This window comes from Trichosurus vulpecula, chromosome 5 (genome assembly GCF_011100635.1).
Source record: "Trichosurus vulpecula isolate mTriVul1 chromosome 5, mTriVul1.pri, whole genome shotgun sequence".
NCBI lineage: Eukaryota > Metazoa > Chordata > Mammalia > Diprotodontia > Phalangeridae > Trichosurus > Trichosurus vulpecula.
The window spans coordinates 251,063,942-251,079,426 of NC_050577.1; the positions used below are offsets into that span (position 1 = coordinate 251,063,942).

Below are 15,485 nucleotides of genomic sequence, written 5' to 3' on the forward strand. Positions count from 1 at the left end.
GTGTGTCAAATGTCTGAGGCCGGATTTGAACTCAGTTTCTCTAACTCTAGGGCCAGTGCTCTGCTCACTGCGCCACTTAGCTGCCCCAAAACTGTATTTATATAAAGGACTTCTTCAAACTTTAAAATACAGTATAAATACTAGTGATTATTACTATTTTAGGACCTATGTAAACAAAGATTCTTTTCAAGGACTTCCTATTATTTATCCTGGGAGTTCAATGGGAACAACTGGGTTATTACATCCAAAACATCTTTTGGGGTGTGAACTATGTTCAATAAAGGAACAGGATAAAGATTAATTAAATCTCCACTAAATCTAGACTGGAGACTGGGGCCAGTCAGGCATGAAGCAAGAAGTGAAAGAGATTGGACAGCTGTTAAATGCCCTTGTTTTTGAAAGTGGTGACATGCAAATGAGGATGGGACAAAAACTGAGCTTCTAATTTCTGTCCTTCACCAAAGCATCTATCAGCTTTAGTTTTTATTTGTTTTTTATCTCAAAGAACAGCTTAAGAATATCCAATTTAAATATTTACCTTTTTATCTGTAGCTTGGAGCTCTTCAAAAACCTTTTCTAAAGTCCAACTTTGAAAGAAAGAAAAATAGAGACAGGGAGAAAATATTAATAATCTCGATAATAAAAAGTAAGACATACTTTATAAAGGGAACAAAATTTACTGTGGCCGTGCAAAGACTCACTTTGCTTCCAAATATTCTCGAGGCAGTTCTTCAGTTTCATCTAATGTTACAACTGAGGTCCGAACTTCCTGTTCCACCAAACTGTCCACCATCACCCTAAAGTAGGCCCACACGGTATCTTCCCACGTTTCACAGACTGGGAGAAGCTTTTCCCCGACACAAAAAGAAAACAATTACAAATACACAAAAGGTCATCTGGAATATAATTTGCCTAAAAGCAAAACTATCACCAAAGAATATGATTTTTATCCGATGCCATGGAAAATCTAGTTTTTCCTATTATAACCATCATCTTTTAAAGGCTTTGCAATGCTAAGAAATCCTCCATACTTATTTCACAACAGAATGTCCTTTACATCTTATTCCAAATAGCTAATTTAACACCCTCCAAGATAGGAAAAAAATCCCATAAAAATCTAGTTTAAACAGGCACCATGCAATTATTTTTTCTGAATATAAACTGGAATATTATGTATGGTTAAAAAATGTTTATTAGTAATACTAATAAAATTTGGTATTAATCTTCGCTAATAAATTCAAAGAGGGGAACTGTTTATTACATGTCTGTGATAAGATAACCAGTAAGACTTTGGAGTATTCTATTTCCTTATTATTCTATTCCTTAATATCCCTTGTTTTTCTATTCACTTATAATATGGCATAAGTTTGTTAAGATGAATAATGTACAGATTACTGGAGAATCTTATGTACCCAACTTTGATCAATGGAAATACATCGCAAATTAATATAAAAAAGGCTTACATACTTGCTTGAGATTTCCACTTAAGGCAGCATAGATTGCTCTCTCATATTTATTAAACAGCTCCTAAAACAAAATGGGCAAAAACAAATTTAAATGATTCAATTTCTCCTAATTTGTTCCCTTAAGACCAAACTGGAATTTTATACATTTTCCTACACTGATCTTTATTTATTTAATAGTTTCTAAACAGCGCATCTACCAAATTAATTGTCTGGTAGAAAAACCAACACTGGAAATTCAAGTAAACATAATATCTAAACTTGAAAGGCAGTGATTTGTGAAAAAGTGAGTGATATGACCATTTATTTAGATTCTATAGAAATTTATTAAATACAACCTCAATACTGAGCTGTATTTTTATGAAACATGAAATGAGGATACCATATTAAAGACCTCCTACCTTGTACCTAATTTCATGTGCCAGAAAGCTAACGTGTTCTTTCCCCCAACCCCCAACCTTTGTCCCAACTTGCCCATTCCTAAGAGAGGAAGCATCCTTCTCCTAGTCAGCGAGACTTGAAAAATGTCCTATTTGACTCCTTAGGCAATTACTAAAGTCCTGTGGATCCTTCCTTACCAAAGTCTCTATTATCTTATCAAAGTCCTTTCAGCCTCCTCTTAACTACTTCTCATCTTTTCCCCTCAATGTATTTGTTATACTGTTCTCAGATTAATCTTCTTAAAATACTCAAGTTCCAGTCCCCCTCCCCAATGAAACCCAGATACCCAAGACAGTATATGCAGCCCATTTTCAGGCACTCCAACCTTTACAGACTCCTTCCCTAACACACACAGAAGCTTCTTCTTCAGCCAACCCATGCTTTGCACTCTCCTGCTTCCCTGTATGTTTCTATGCTCCTCCTGTCTGGAATGCCTTCCTTGCTCCTCTTGGATGATCCAAATCCTATTAAGACCCAGCTCAAACCCCTTCTTCTTTAAAAGGTCTTCCCAGCACACTCAATATAACAATATCCTCTCCTTCCTCTAAATTCATGGCAGATTTATTTTTCACCCCATTCATTTAGGAATTCGTCATGTACTACTTTGTGACATCTGCTAGACTGTAAACTCCATTAAGGCAAGGAACATGTTTTATTTTTTCTGTATTTCCCACAGTACTGAACACAGTACCTTGCACATAACGGAACCTTAAAATTACCAAAATTATCTTTTGTACAGTGTCTTTCTATTGAGTTTTAACTTTCTGGATATTTCATACTTTGTCTCCATTCTACCCCTATACCACCCTCCACCTGCTGGGAATTAGGGAAAACTTCATGGAGAAGGTGGCATTTGAGCTGGGCTTTAGAGAATGAACAAGAATTCAACAGATGAAGAAGGGAGGAGAGGACATTAGAAGCACAGGGAATAACAAACAAAAACAAAGAATGAGGTGCAAACTGGGTAGTTTTCTAGCACTTCTAATGCACTGAATACACAGAGGGGAAAAACATGAAATAACGTTGGAAAAAGAGAGGAATGCTGGATTTTTGAGGGCCTTGGACACCAGGCAAAGGAGCCTGAACTTGCCTCTATGGGCAATAAGGAACCCTCAAGATTTCTGAGTAGAGTTATATAGTAAAAACACTATTTGTATTTATCATTAATATTTATTACTCATAGTAAAAACACTATTCTAGCAATGGCATAATGGAATATTTGGAGGAAGCAGATTGGAGGCCAGAAGTTTGATGATGAGTTGTTGCAATGTCTAGGTAAGTGATGAGGGCCTGTTCTGCAGGGGTGGCAATGGGACTAGTGAAAGGACAAATATGAAAAATGTTGTAGAAAGGATACTTCTAGAACTTGGAAACCAACTGAATATGAGAAATGAAGAGCTAGACATACTTCAAGTTCTAAAACATGGGAGCCTACACATATAGTGGTGACACAGAAAGAGTGAAGACATAATACTTGTGTACAGTAGGCATTCAATAAACATCTGCTTGATTAAATTTCTAACACCTTTGAAAAGAACTACTTAATCAGCAACACGTCAGTAGAAGCAGTGCTCCGTATTTAACAAGTCCCCATTACTACGGTTGGTTGATTGTCTTACATCTTCTGCCATTCTCCAACAGCTTATTTTCCAAATGCACCTATATGGATTCCCTTCCACTGGTTCTATTTCTGTTCCTAGAATAAAAACAGTAAGGGAAGACAATTGGAATATAATCCAGAATACTAAATCCTTCCCTCAGACACTGCCAGAGGCTTGAACAAAAGCTACATCTCTTAGATGCAGACACTGGTGAAATCCCCTGCAGTACCTCCATCAAGGTTAGGATCATGGTATAATTTCCACCCTTCAAGTGTTGCAGCTCTCCAGGCTTGCCCACAACGTTTACAGAGGCGCTGAGCCTATGACAACAAGAAAGGACAGTTAGTCAATAAAAAGAAAAGGATTCTTTTTCTTTAAGTGTTTAAAAAAGGAGTAAAAAAAAGTTAGCAATAATCAGTATATGATGTTACAGAACATGTCACAATTCCATGTAGCTATTCAAAAAGCACAACAAAGGGGAAACTGCAAAGCAAGGGCTATGACCACAGCCGAAGCTCCTAGACTCGACTCCCCCTCGCCCCGCCCCTACTGGAAGAGCCACCAGCATAACCAGCCACCATATCCTATGTAAAAAATCTTAAATAACACAAGGAAGAGTGTAAGAAAAGGGGGGTAGGCAACAGTGGCAAGTGAGGGGCTTTCTTTGAGTCACCTCTTCTGTCATCCCAGAACGGATAAGTGTGAAAAGGTATTTGAGTAATCTGTTGTCATCTTCTCGATCCAAATCATCAAGTGGCATTTTCTGTCTTATAGGTGCATCGGGGTCCTGTAACAAAGCTTTAGCTATTGAAAATTCATCACAGTCAATTCACCTTTATCACAATGGTGCCCAAAGCTATTCTAGAAGCCTCTACGTAATAACAAAACCTTTCAAAATACTGTTTGAAAAGAGAGGTGAGGGAAGGGAAGAAGTGTATCAATAGCCTAGCTGCCACATCCTTCACAAATAACTTTTCTCACAACAACCCTGAGGTAGATCACGAAAGAACTGTTATTTCTATTTTATGACTGGAAGGTCAAATACTGAAGCTGAAGCTTAAATACTTTGAAATTATTTTTTACTATGCTCAAATTTAGAAAGAAACTAAATATAAGGAACCTACAGAAGATAAACGTTCTCAATCCCAAAAACATATATCAAATTTTTTTTTTATAGCAGTCTTTCCTTCAGGCAACCCTTACCAATTCGGTAACGAGAGGACGAACACTTCCGACATGGGATATTAATTGCCGCTGTTTCAAGGTATGCAGAGTGTTTTCCCTGAAAATAAACACATGTCATACTTTAAATATTTTTTTTAGATACCTAATTTTTTGTGATGTTAAAAAAAATTTAGCCAATCACATTGGGAGTACAAAGACACTAACAACTTTCAAAAACCCTGAACTCAAAAAGGTTATTTTACCTTTTTTAAAATAAATAATTATTGAGAATATGAATATTCTTAATATCTGTAAATCATGATCATTATCTTTCCCAACTATTCCATGTTAATTCTCTACATAAAAATAATGTAGAATTAGGGGGTGACACAAAAAGTGCTCCATAAAAGTTCAACTCCAATGTATTATCACATTGTGGAGATGACCCGGGCTTTTCAAAGGCTATGCTGGTTTTAATCCATGCTAGATGGGCTTGTTGCACGGTCCTGGCAACAGATTGTTTCTGCTGTCTGAGAACCACCCTAGCTAAGTATGGAGAAGTTGACCACCAATAGGACAGCCACCTGTTTATCAATTTTTTGGCCGAAAAAAAAATACAAAACGGGCTTCCGTACTGTGCAGCACCCTTCCACTGTCTGTGGATATGGTGGCAGATAGTAGAAATGGGAGAAGGTAGAAAAGAGAGCATGGGGTGCTAAGAGCCACAGATTTTAGACAGTCTATAAGCTGTTGGTACTGTATGTACCAACTTTGCAATTACCAACAAGTGGTCATTCTATTAGGACAAGTGAATTATACCAATCTTGAAATTCTTGTTATAAATTAAATCAGAAATTGCAGCTAAGTTGAAGGATGGCTTACTCTCCCTGGAGCAGCAAATAAAAAGAGTTAGCAAAACTTGTTTCACCATGTACCCAAAAACAACAAGAAATATTTCATGGAACACTCAGTTATGTTCCCATGCATGATAAGCATAAAGCAAAAAGACCAACACAAACTGCAGCTTAAATGTGTCAATATCTATTGCAGAGAATGAAGAGGGAGAGAAATTCTACAAAAAACTTGATAAAATCCTCTGGTCAGAATCAACATAAAATTTAATACTCAGTGACATCAATGTCAAGGTGAGTATGAGGAAAATGGGAAGTAAATAAATATTTTACATAGCTTTTACTATATGCCAGGCACAGCGCTAAGCACTTTTTACAAATATGTTGGAAAATATGGTTCAGTGTTAAACAAGCGATCAAAGACTTATAGTCTACACATAAGCCCCATGCCTGTATATCATGAATATTTTCTTCAAGTAATGAGTACAGAGGTGATGAGCACGTTGAGCACTGAATACCATCAGAAAAAAAATTAAACTATGTGTAGAATAGAATATGGCTAGCTATTGATGCAAGAGATATTTCCAAACTAGCTATATATAGTCATACCATTAACTTACTAAAGCAAAAATACTAAATCAGAACAGAAAAAGATAAGATGTGGCAAGTAAGTATAACAGCTTTAACCCAAACTATTCAAATGAACTTCACCAACATGGGCTACTTCTACAGAAACTTATCCATTGCCAAGCAACACTCAAAACAAGGGGGCCAAAAGAGCTCCAAAACTGCCTTTGCCCCCAAACTCTGATCTCTTTACTAAGCATAAAAATGGCAGCCAATAGCATGATGGGCTTAGAATACAAAATCATCTGTAAAGCCTTATGGGGTAGGATAAGCAAAGATTACAAGCAGAATCATCTCATCAAAAGACAAAAACAAAAATAGCTTAGGAGAAAATCAATTTGCAAAAAGGTAGGTGTAAGATCTAATTGCGTCAGATCATCTAACCCTAACTCTAAATTCATCTCTGACTCTACCCTAACCCTCCAACTCTGACTCAGTCTGTCTCTAACCCTCCCTCTCCCTGAAATTTTAACCCTAACCCTCAGAATTCTAACCCTAAATTTATCCCAAAAGCATTAAAAAAATGAGACTGGAAGGAAAACAAACAGAAAAAGGAAAAGGTTTGCCAAGACTTCTATAAAGAATTGTTTTCTCTATTAATGACAGTGGAGCCATCCCTTATGAACTATAACATCAATCCCCATTGGGCTGTACAAGGAAGCAGAAATAGCAAGTAAATAAAGGTGGAAAAAGCAATTGGATCCTGAACTAAGCAGATACAGAGGAGATTCATGCTGTAGATTACAAAATTTGAAGTTGCAAAGGGATCCATTCTCAAGCTATCTGAAAGAGGAAAAGATACTCAACAAATGGAAAAAAAGTCACACACATCAATCACCTCTAGTCTAGGTCTGCACAACATACGACCCACCAGAGGATTTTGGGTGGCCTGTGAAAAATGTAGAAGTTGTAAATACAGGCTTACACAAGACATAGGTTCCCAAAGTGGGTGATACCGCCCTCGGGGGGGAGGGGGAGGCGCGGGCTGGAATGATCTGGGGGGCAGTAGTAGCCTCGGGTGCAACTGGGGGACATGGAATAAAAATAAAGGGGTAATGGAAGCATAAGGAAAGAGAAGAAAATCTTGAAAAGCCATTTGTACATGTTTCATCTACTGTGTAACAGAGTTCCAAGTCATAATGATGACACTATTTTCCAAATAGAAACACAAAATGCAAATTATAACCTATCAGTGATCAAGTCTGCTGACAGGTCTTAACAAGCAAGTGTTTGCAGGCAAGCTTGTGGCACACTGTTGGGAAGTCCAGCATGCACTGGCAGGAATATGTGTGTGTAATGACCTGTTTATAATATGATACCATAAGGTTACATGATGCAATGTTGAATCATCAACATTTCAATGCAAGAAAAAACCCACAAATTTACAATAAATTATTAAATTTAAGATGTGTCATTTAAAAAAAAATTATATTATTTTGAAATCATGCGAATTTCAAAAATACCACTAAAGGGTTAAAGAAAGTAGATTTTCAGGGGAGGACTGAGGACAGAAGGAAGATGATTAAGAAGATATCAATAACTACTGCTCTATATGCCAAATTTCTCATCTCTATAACAATTAAGACTGATGAAAATGAAAAAAGGTAGGCTTTCACAAATAGCATTCTACTGTAATCCACATCTTCAGCCATATATGGTTTGAAATGTACAAATATGATGCTCTTTTGTTGATAAAATTGATTACGCTAAAAAAAAAGTAAGTAAAAAAAATAAGTCAACAAAAGAGAGTTAACAAAACAATGGTCAAACACGATGGTTGATGGTGGCACTTTACTGTCAAAGTTAAAGGACATATCCCCCTTTTCTGTAAAAAACAAAATGCAACAATTGATGAGGGAATGTACCTTATAAGGAGGTTTGTTTGGAATGGTCTGTTGTGTCAAAACAAAATGATAATTTGTTTTAAAGCCGCATCTAATTTGGTAGAATATGTTTCCCACTTACAAATTAAAATCATCTAAGATTTCTTGATAGATACAACAGAGATTACTTTGTTTAATAATCCTCTGATTATCAGTACCAAATGAGGCATAATAGAGAGATGTATGCTTGACAAGGTTACTTAGCTGTGATAAGATTAGCAGGGTCAAACTCAAATAGAAGCGGGAACCACTAAAGATTCCTGCAAGACATATATTGACTTAGTAGTTTTTAAATGTGATGTTACCTATGTTTTGCTATGTTTTAATTAATTTTGTTAAATTTTCTCAATTACATTTTAATCTGGTTTATGCTGCACTCAGGAGTGTTGTGGGCCATATGCAGCCCTCTGGTCATATGTACATATACCTCTGTTGTACAGGATACTCAGTGCAAAGTCTAAATGGAAAAGAGATTCCTTACAATGAGTTAAGACAAAATTCAACAGGAAGAATACAATTTGGAAAAATGCGCAGTGCTCGTTATTCCTTAAAACAATCATCTTGTTAACACCAAAATTCTGCCAGTGATACTGAAGGATTGTGAATCATGGAAAATTTTAATATTGGAATAAATGAAAAAAATATTTATTAACACTTAACATGTACTTCACGTTGTGTTAAGTTCTGAGGATACAAACACAGTTCCAGTGCTCAAGTTTACTTGCTAGAGAGATAATTCACAAAAATGTGGTGATCAGAAAGGGCTATTTTGGTGGCAAAGTTACAAGTATGGTGAGTGGGTCCACAGGAGAAGAGATGACATAATACATCCAGGAACAAATGGCAAAACTGATCTCATCATGGTTCAAAGTTCAAGAATTCTGTAAGAGAAGGAATGCTGGAGGGAAAGGCATGGCCAAAGTGGGGAAAAGCAATTGGAAAAATTAAAATTACAAATAACTTAAGGGGAAAAAGAAAGACACATGGCAGGCCCTAGTAAGAGCCTGATATAGGTGACCATAAACAGGAAAATGTATGGTTGGCATAAGTAGGCCACAGCACGTTTCCAACATGGCCTTGAATACAAGATGTGGCATAGATATCTAATCCAGAAGATGTAGTAAGAGTGAGGGATAATAAATGGACAAGCTAGTACTATATTGGTATCCCCAAGTCCTAGAGGAAGACCTCGACTGCAAAGAACAGACCTTCATGAGGATTTCAAGGAAGACACAAGTAAGAATCAAACTGGGTAAGCAAGGGTGATGGGTTATCATATGGACTGCATCAATAGGATGACAGATTCATTGAAGTGTTCAGTACTAAGGATGTGACATGGCAAATAAAGACATTTGTGTAAGAAAACAACTTCTCTAGTACTGAGACTAACTCCAGAAAAGCAATGCTGCTCTTACCTGTCACAGCAGCTGACACCTACTACCATGAACTTAATGATACTACCAGACTGACATTTACCTGGAGGGTTTTCCCCCCATAGGCAAATATATGACATGTGTTCCTTAGGCTGGCATTATAATTCAAACAGCTATTTCCCTCCTACTTTCTTCCTTCTTTTTTTTGGGGGGGGGCGGGGAAGGCAGGGCAATTGGGGTTAAGGGATTTGCCCAGGGTCACACAGCTAGTGTGTCAAGTGTCTGGGGCCGCATTTGAACTCAGGTCCTCCTAACTCCAGGGCCAGTGCTCTACTTACTGTGCCACCTAGCTGCCCTGCCCTCTTACTTTCTAGGGATATTTTATATTTATTAGAACCTTTTCTCTAAAACTGCAAAGCACATTAGAACTCCCCCACTTTTTCATTTAAAGAGTACTTAAGTCTCAACTCGCATAGCACTTTTAACAGTAAAATCCTGATAGATTCAATTAACCCAGAATACAGAAGTAATACAATATCCCAACACTAACATTATAAAGGGAATTTTGCTGAATTTTATTTTCCAGTGGACATTACTTTTCTCATTTTGCAAATAGGGAGCTTAAAAGCCCAATACAGTTTGATGCGGAAGTACTCAGAACATAAGCTGGTTCCCTTGAGACAAAGTATCTCCAGCCAACAAGGCTGCTTTCTGGTAGTAATAAGAAATTTGACCATTTCACTAAAATCAAAGTGCATAGGCCAGTATTTATTAAAGAGATGCTCATTAGTGTGATCTAATCTAACCTCATTTATAAGTCACATAAAGAATGTAAATTCCTAGAGTATCCTAATTACGAATAGATCAGACATAATATAGCCAAGCTGCAGACTTTATTTTTGGTGAATGAACTCTTAAAAAAAAAAAAGCAACCACTAAACCAACCTGAGTTCTATGAAAATCAAAGCAATCTGAGCTTTAAACATTTTTTTTTTTAATCAAGCCATCTTTTGTCCAAGAGTATTCCTTGGCTTACAGTTACTGGCAGGTGTAAGGGAGTAGGAATGTGAGAAAAAGTAGTCAAAAGTAACATGTCACTGGAGATGTGCTGGAGGGACTTTTCTGGAAAGAATTGCAGCTATTCACATCCAGAGAAAGAACTATGGAGTCTGAAGGCAGAATGAAGCATACTATTTTCTTTTTTTTTTGTTTCTTTTTTCTTGTGGTTTTTCCCTTTGGTTCTAATTCTTCTTTACAACATGACTAATGTGGAAATGTGTTTAGTATGATTGTACATGTACAGCCTATATCAGATTGCACACCGTCTTGGGGAAGGGGTAGGAGAAGGAGAGAAAATTCAGAACTTAAAATCTTCTAGAAGGGAATGTTGAAAACTAAAAATAAATAAATTTATATATAAAAAAAGAAGAGCAAAGGAAGAAGACCATTTGATAGCATATTGTATTTGCTGTCCTCAAGAAAGTGGTTACTCCTATTATATTAAAAATAGTTGGATGATGAAGAATAACCCCCACCTCCTGACTAAACAGGCAGAATGAGCCATTTTTGGACATAGGCAATGTAGGAATTTGTCTTGCTTGACTATGCATATTTGTTGCAAGGGTTTTCACTCCAATCTCCACCTCCATTGTAGGGGATGGGAAGAAGAAAATGTTTAGTTGAAAAAAAAATTTAATTAAAAAAGGTGGCCTTCATTCTAAGAGGTTATTTCAATTACAAAGTTTATAAGGGTAAAAAATACCCAGAAAAAAACTTTAGCAGTTATTAACTGGACTTTTATGGAGTCCAACATAGAACTTAAGATTTTCAGATATTTATGGTACACAAACAGTCTTTTCAAAAGTATATAAAAATATCATGGTTCTAGACTCTTGGGCAATGGCTATGCCAAATAACATCTCAAAGTAGAAATTATTAAGTTCTTAGTAACAATAATGCTAAAAATCTTTCTTTTTCTACAACAGCTTTGTTCTGATGCTTCACCAAGACACAGGGTCCTCGAAGATCACACCAGCAGATTGTAAGCTCTGGCAAGTCCTATAAAGCTGAAAAGGCTTCAACTACAGGCCTGATGACAGAGATTTGCTCTGGAGGACAGCCAGGTAAATCTGAAGAGGCTCATCAAAAAATGTTGGCCAGAATGTCTCTTTCCTTCTCTCTCTTTAAAGAGAATTAGACAAAACTTTATTTTGAATTTTATTCACCTCTGGAAAAAAGGGACTACATGTGAAGGTAATTTGCTAAGCAAAGCAGTTCTGCATCCTTCTTGAATAATTCAAGGATCTCTGGTTTCTTCTGTCTGGGTACTCCATCCACTAAAGCAGACCTCAACTTCTCAGCAGGAGGTCTTCAAGCATTGTTCTTGACAAATCAGTTATTCTGTAGCAAAAGTGCTAGTGAGCTTCTCTAAACTCAGCTGCGCTAGTCCCAATTTTAATTACCACCCTAAGCTAGCTTGCTAGTTTTCTTAGAGATGCAGGCTGATGATCCTGATGCATTATTCTTTTATCAGACACCCTATGAAGAGTTTTCACATGATTTTACAGCTTGTCTCCAAGGATGAATAAATGAATAAAGCATTTATTAAGCATTTCCTATGTGCAAAGCACTCTGCTGAGCTCTGGGGATACAAACAGAAGAGCCAGACAGTCTCTGTACTCAAGTAGCTCACATTCTAATAGAGGAGACAACACTAAGGGACTGTTTCAGCTGCAAGTCAGGTAGAAAGGACCGAGGGCCCTTAGAGTGCAGCAGCAAAACAGACTGTGATGCCTCTTCTTTAATCTCTTTTCCACTGACAGAATCATATCAGGTTCTGATTTTGATCCATTTGATGATGCCAAGGGCTTTGCTGCCAAAACTGTCCTTCTCTAGGACTTTGGTAGCTGTGACTGTACGAGCTACCAGGCAACCTCTCCACAAGGGCTACCCTCCAGGATGATGGCAGAGGGCATTAGGCTGAAAGCACATTCCTAAGGCTCTTGGGTTTGGTATTCTAGACTATCACCACTGGGATCTGAAGGGAGATGGTAGAGGGGTGGTCGGGGTGGCTTGACTTGCCTGGCACAAGCTGCCTCCTATTTCTCCCTTAGGGTGCTCTGCTGCAAGGTTGCCTTGCCTGCCCTCCTGAGGGTGGTAGTTGGTTGAGGAGCTGGCTCCTCCACAGGAGATGAATATATACCATATAGTAAGGGACAGAGTAGTAATGAGTCACAGTGGTGGAAGCAGCACCCACGCTAAAGAAACTATGGCCCTCTGGAGTGCTTAAGTTATCTTCTATGTCATGTCCCTCACTGACTAAAAACCCTGCAATGGCTTCCCCTATCAAACAAAATTCAAACTCCTTAGCCAGGCATTTGTGGCCCTCTAGATCAGAAGCCAACCCTAATTTTCCACTTTTATCACCACCATGTCCTCTAAACTCCAATCAAACAGAACTACTTGCCATCCCCTGTACACTCCCTGAGATTTCCTGCCTCTATACCATTGCTTACCATTTTCTCTAGCCCTAAAAGACTGACAACTCTCTATCTATAGATTCTCTACATTCCTTAAAGGTTACATTAAATGGTCTTGTTTCAAAGATATTTTTTCAATTCTCCTAATCAAGAATTCAATCAATAAAATCAATAATTACAACCCCCCCCCCTCCATTTTACACAGCACCTTCCTTAGATTCTTACGGTTTCTTTATGATTTTAAATTATAAGTATTTATGTATATGTGCTATCACCATGGGGCAGCTAGGTGGCATAGTGGATAGAGTACCAGCACTAGAATCAGGAAGACTCAACTTCCCAAGTTCAAATCTGTCCTCAGACACTTACTAGCTGTGTGACCCTGGGTAAGTCATGTAACCCAGTTTGCTTAGTTCCTCACCTGTAAAATGAGCTGGAGAAGGAGATGGCAAATCACTCTAGTATCTCTGACAACAAAACCCCCAAAAAGGGGTCATGAAGAGTCAGACACAAATGAAATGCCTGAACCACAATAGCTATCACCCTACTGGATGGTAAAGCTCCATGAGGGCTCTAACTAAACTTCGTATTTCCTCCATCACCCTGCATGATAGTCCATCCATAGTGGGCACTTAATGAATGTTGAGTTGAATGTTCAGCGACTTACCAATAAACTGATTTTGCATAAAACTCGATGTTATCCGAGAAATCTTCAATGTCATCCTTGGCAATACTCTCTAACCAATCTACCACCAGCTGGAAAAGTAAATAATTCTATTAACCACAATTTTAAGATCTATGCTTCTTTGAGGTAGGCTAACGACTTGGTAAAAACATTTTAATTTCCTTCCAATTCATCGAGGCATGACAAACGATCATGGGTGATTTTTTCCCCACTATGTGCCTTTGGCTTAATCAGTACTGAGGCAGCAGAAAGGCACACGCTCTTCAGCAGTAAATCCCATAATGGGCCGGCTTCTCAATGTCTGCTTCTACAGGGACTTCTGGAAAAAACAATGCTTTTCATCTCTACCACATGAAGAAACCTGAGAGATCATGTTATGAACAAGGAGCAAGTCATATTATTTCTCTTAACCTCAATAAAATCTAAATTTATCCTGATAAAAATATAGTGTAAAAACTTTAATCTTACACATGTTGTTTGTGTTTCTGTAACATAATTTTTAAGAATTAGTTTTTTCCTATATTTAAAAAAAAATTTAAAAAAAATTAAAGTCCCATCTCATACCTGGCTTTGTCGAATAAGTGAATCGCGTTGAAATAGTGTATCCACAACTGTCTTTTCACTGGCATTTAGAGACTGTTTAAGAACAAACATTTCCATTATAATGAAAACCCTGTCATTATAATATTATTACAACAAAACAGTATAAGAGAAAATTTGACAGTAGGGAGGAAGTAACTTCGATAAGTTACTCTACAGGGGGACCTAAACATTTTATAAAGTGACAAATTCATGTTTGTATTTTCTTCTTGTAAAAACTCCTTCTCATAAAAATTTCTTACTTACAAAAATGTTAGGAATACATCTTACTATTAAATCCATTTGTACCTATTTAATATTTATTAAATGCCTACTATGTGTTGCTAGGCATTGCATATAAAAAAGTAAAAAATGAAATAGATCCTGGCCTCAAGGAGCTTACATTTTAACAAAGGAGCTTACATATGCCAAATATGTATATGCAAAATATCTAAATTCAAGGTAATGGGAAGGGGGGTACTAGAAGCTGGGGGAAGGTGATGGGGATCAGGAGGTGCTTCGTGTAGAAGGTGACATGCAGCAGTGAAGAGGAAATGTATTCTAAGCGTGGAGGACTGTCAGTGCAAAGAAATGAAGATAAGAGACGGAGTATTGTATTTGAAGAAAAACACTGTAAGGTCGATCTGGCTGGACTGCAGAACATGGAAAGGACAGTGATGTTTAGGTAGGTTGGAGCCAAGTTGTGAAGAGCTTTAAAAGTCATACAGAGGAGCTCATTTGACTCTAAAGGTCATAGGCAGCCACTGGTTACGAGTAGAGAAGTGACAAGGTCGGACCTGCTCTTTTGGAAAATTATGTTAGCAGCTTTATTAAGGAATCGAGAGACTTGAGAAGGAAACGAATAGAAGCTATTGCAATAGTCCAGGAGAGAAGTGACTGGGATTTGAACTAGGATAATGGTTGTATGAGCAGAAAGAGGATGAGTGGGAGAGACGTGGAGGTAGAAACGGCAAGATTTCACAATCGACTGAATACATGGGATAAGGGAGAATGAGCAGAAAACAAAACAAAGTTGTGAATGCAAGTCATGAGAAGAATGATAGGGCCTTTGACAAAAACAGATTCAGAAAATGGATGAATATGGGAAGAAAGATGACTGTTTTGGACATGTTAAATGAAATTCCGATGGGACACCCGATGTGAAATGTCCAATAAAATGTACAAATAGAGCTCAGGAAGAGAACTTAGGATTCTCTCATAGAAAGGAACAGAAAGACAGAATAGAACACATATTAATAGATATGAAAAATATAGATAGGAGAATCATCTATAAAGATGATAATTAAACAAATGTCAGATATCAGGGACAGGCTGAATT

At 37.4% G+C, this 15,485-nt stretch overlaps 1 protein-coding gene across 3 annotated transcripts in view; it reads right to left on the reverse strand.

Moving 5' to 3' along the window:
• NUP107 (nucleoporin 107) overlaps positions 1 to 15,485 on the reverse strand; it is a 56,248-nt gene that overhangs the window by 13,886 nt on the left and 26,877 nt on the right. For all 3 annotated transcript variants that reach the window (XM_036761128.1, XM_036761127.1, XM_036761126.1), the window contains exons 9-17: positions 14,132 to 14,203; positions 13,550 to 13,638; positions 4,709 to 4,787; positions 4,179 to 4,292; positions 3,735 to 3,825; positions 3,524 to 3,600; positions 1,468 to 1,527; positions 702 to 847; positions 539 to 587 (exon numbers count right to left, since the gene is read on the reverse strand). In XM_036761128.1, coding sequence (XP_036617023.1) covers positions 539 to 587; positions 702 to 847; positions 1,468 to 1,527; positions 3,524 to 3,600; positions 3,735 to 3,825; positions 4,179 to 4,292; positions 4,709 to 4,787; positions 13,550 to 13,638; positions 14,132 to 14,203 — 777 coding nt within the window. The remainder of the gene's footprint in view (positions 1 to 538; positions 588 to 701; positions 848 to 1,467; positions 1,528 to 3,523; positions 3,601 to 3,734; positions 3,826 to 4,178; positions 4,293 to 4,708; positions 4,788 to 13,549; positions 13,639 to 14,131; positions 14,204 to 15,485) is intronic.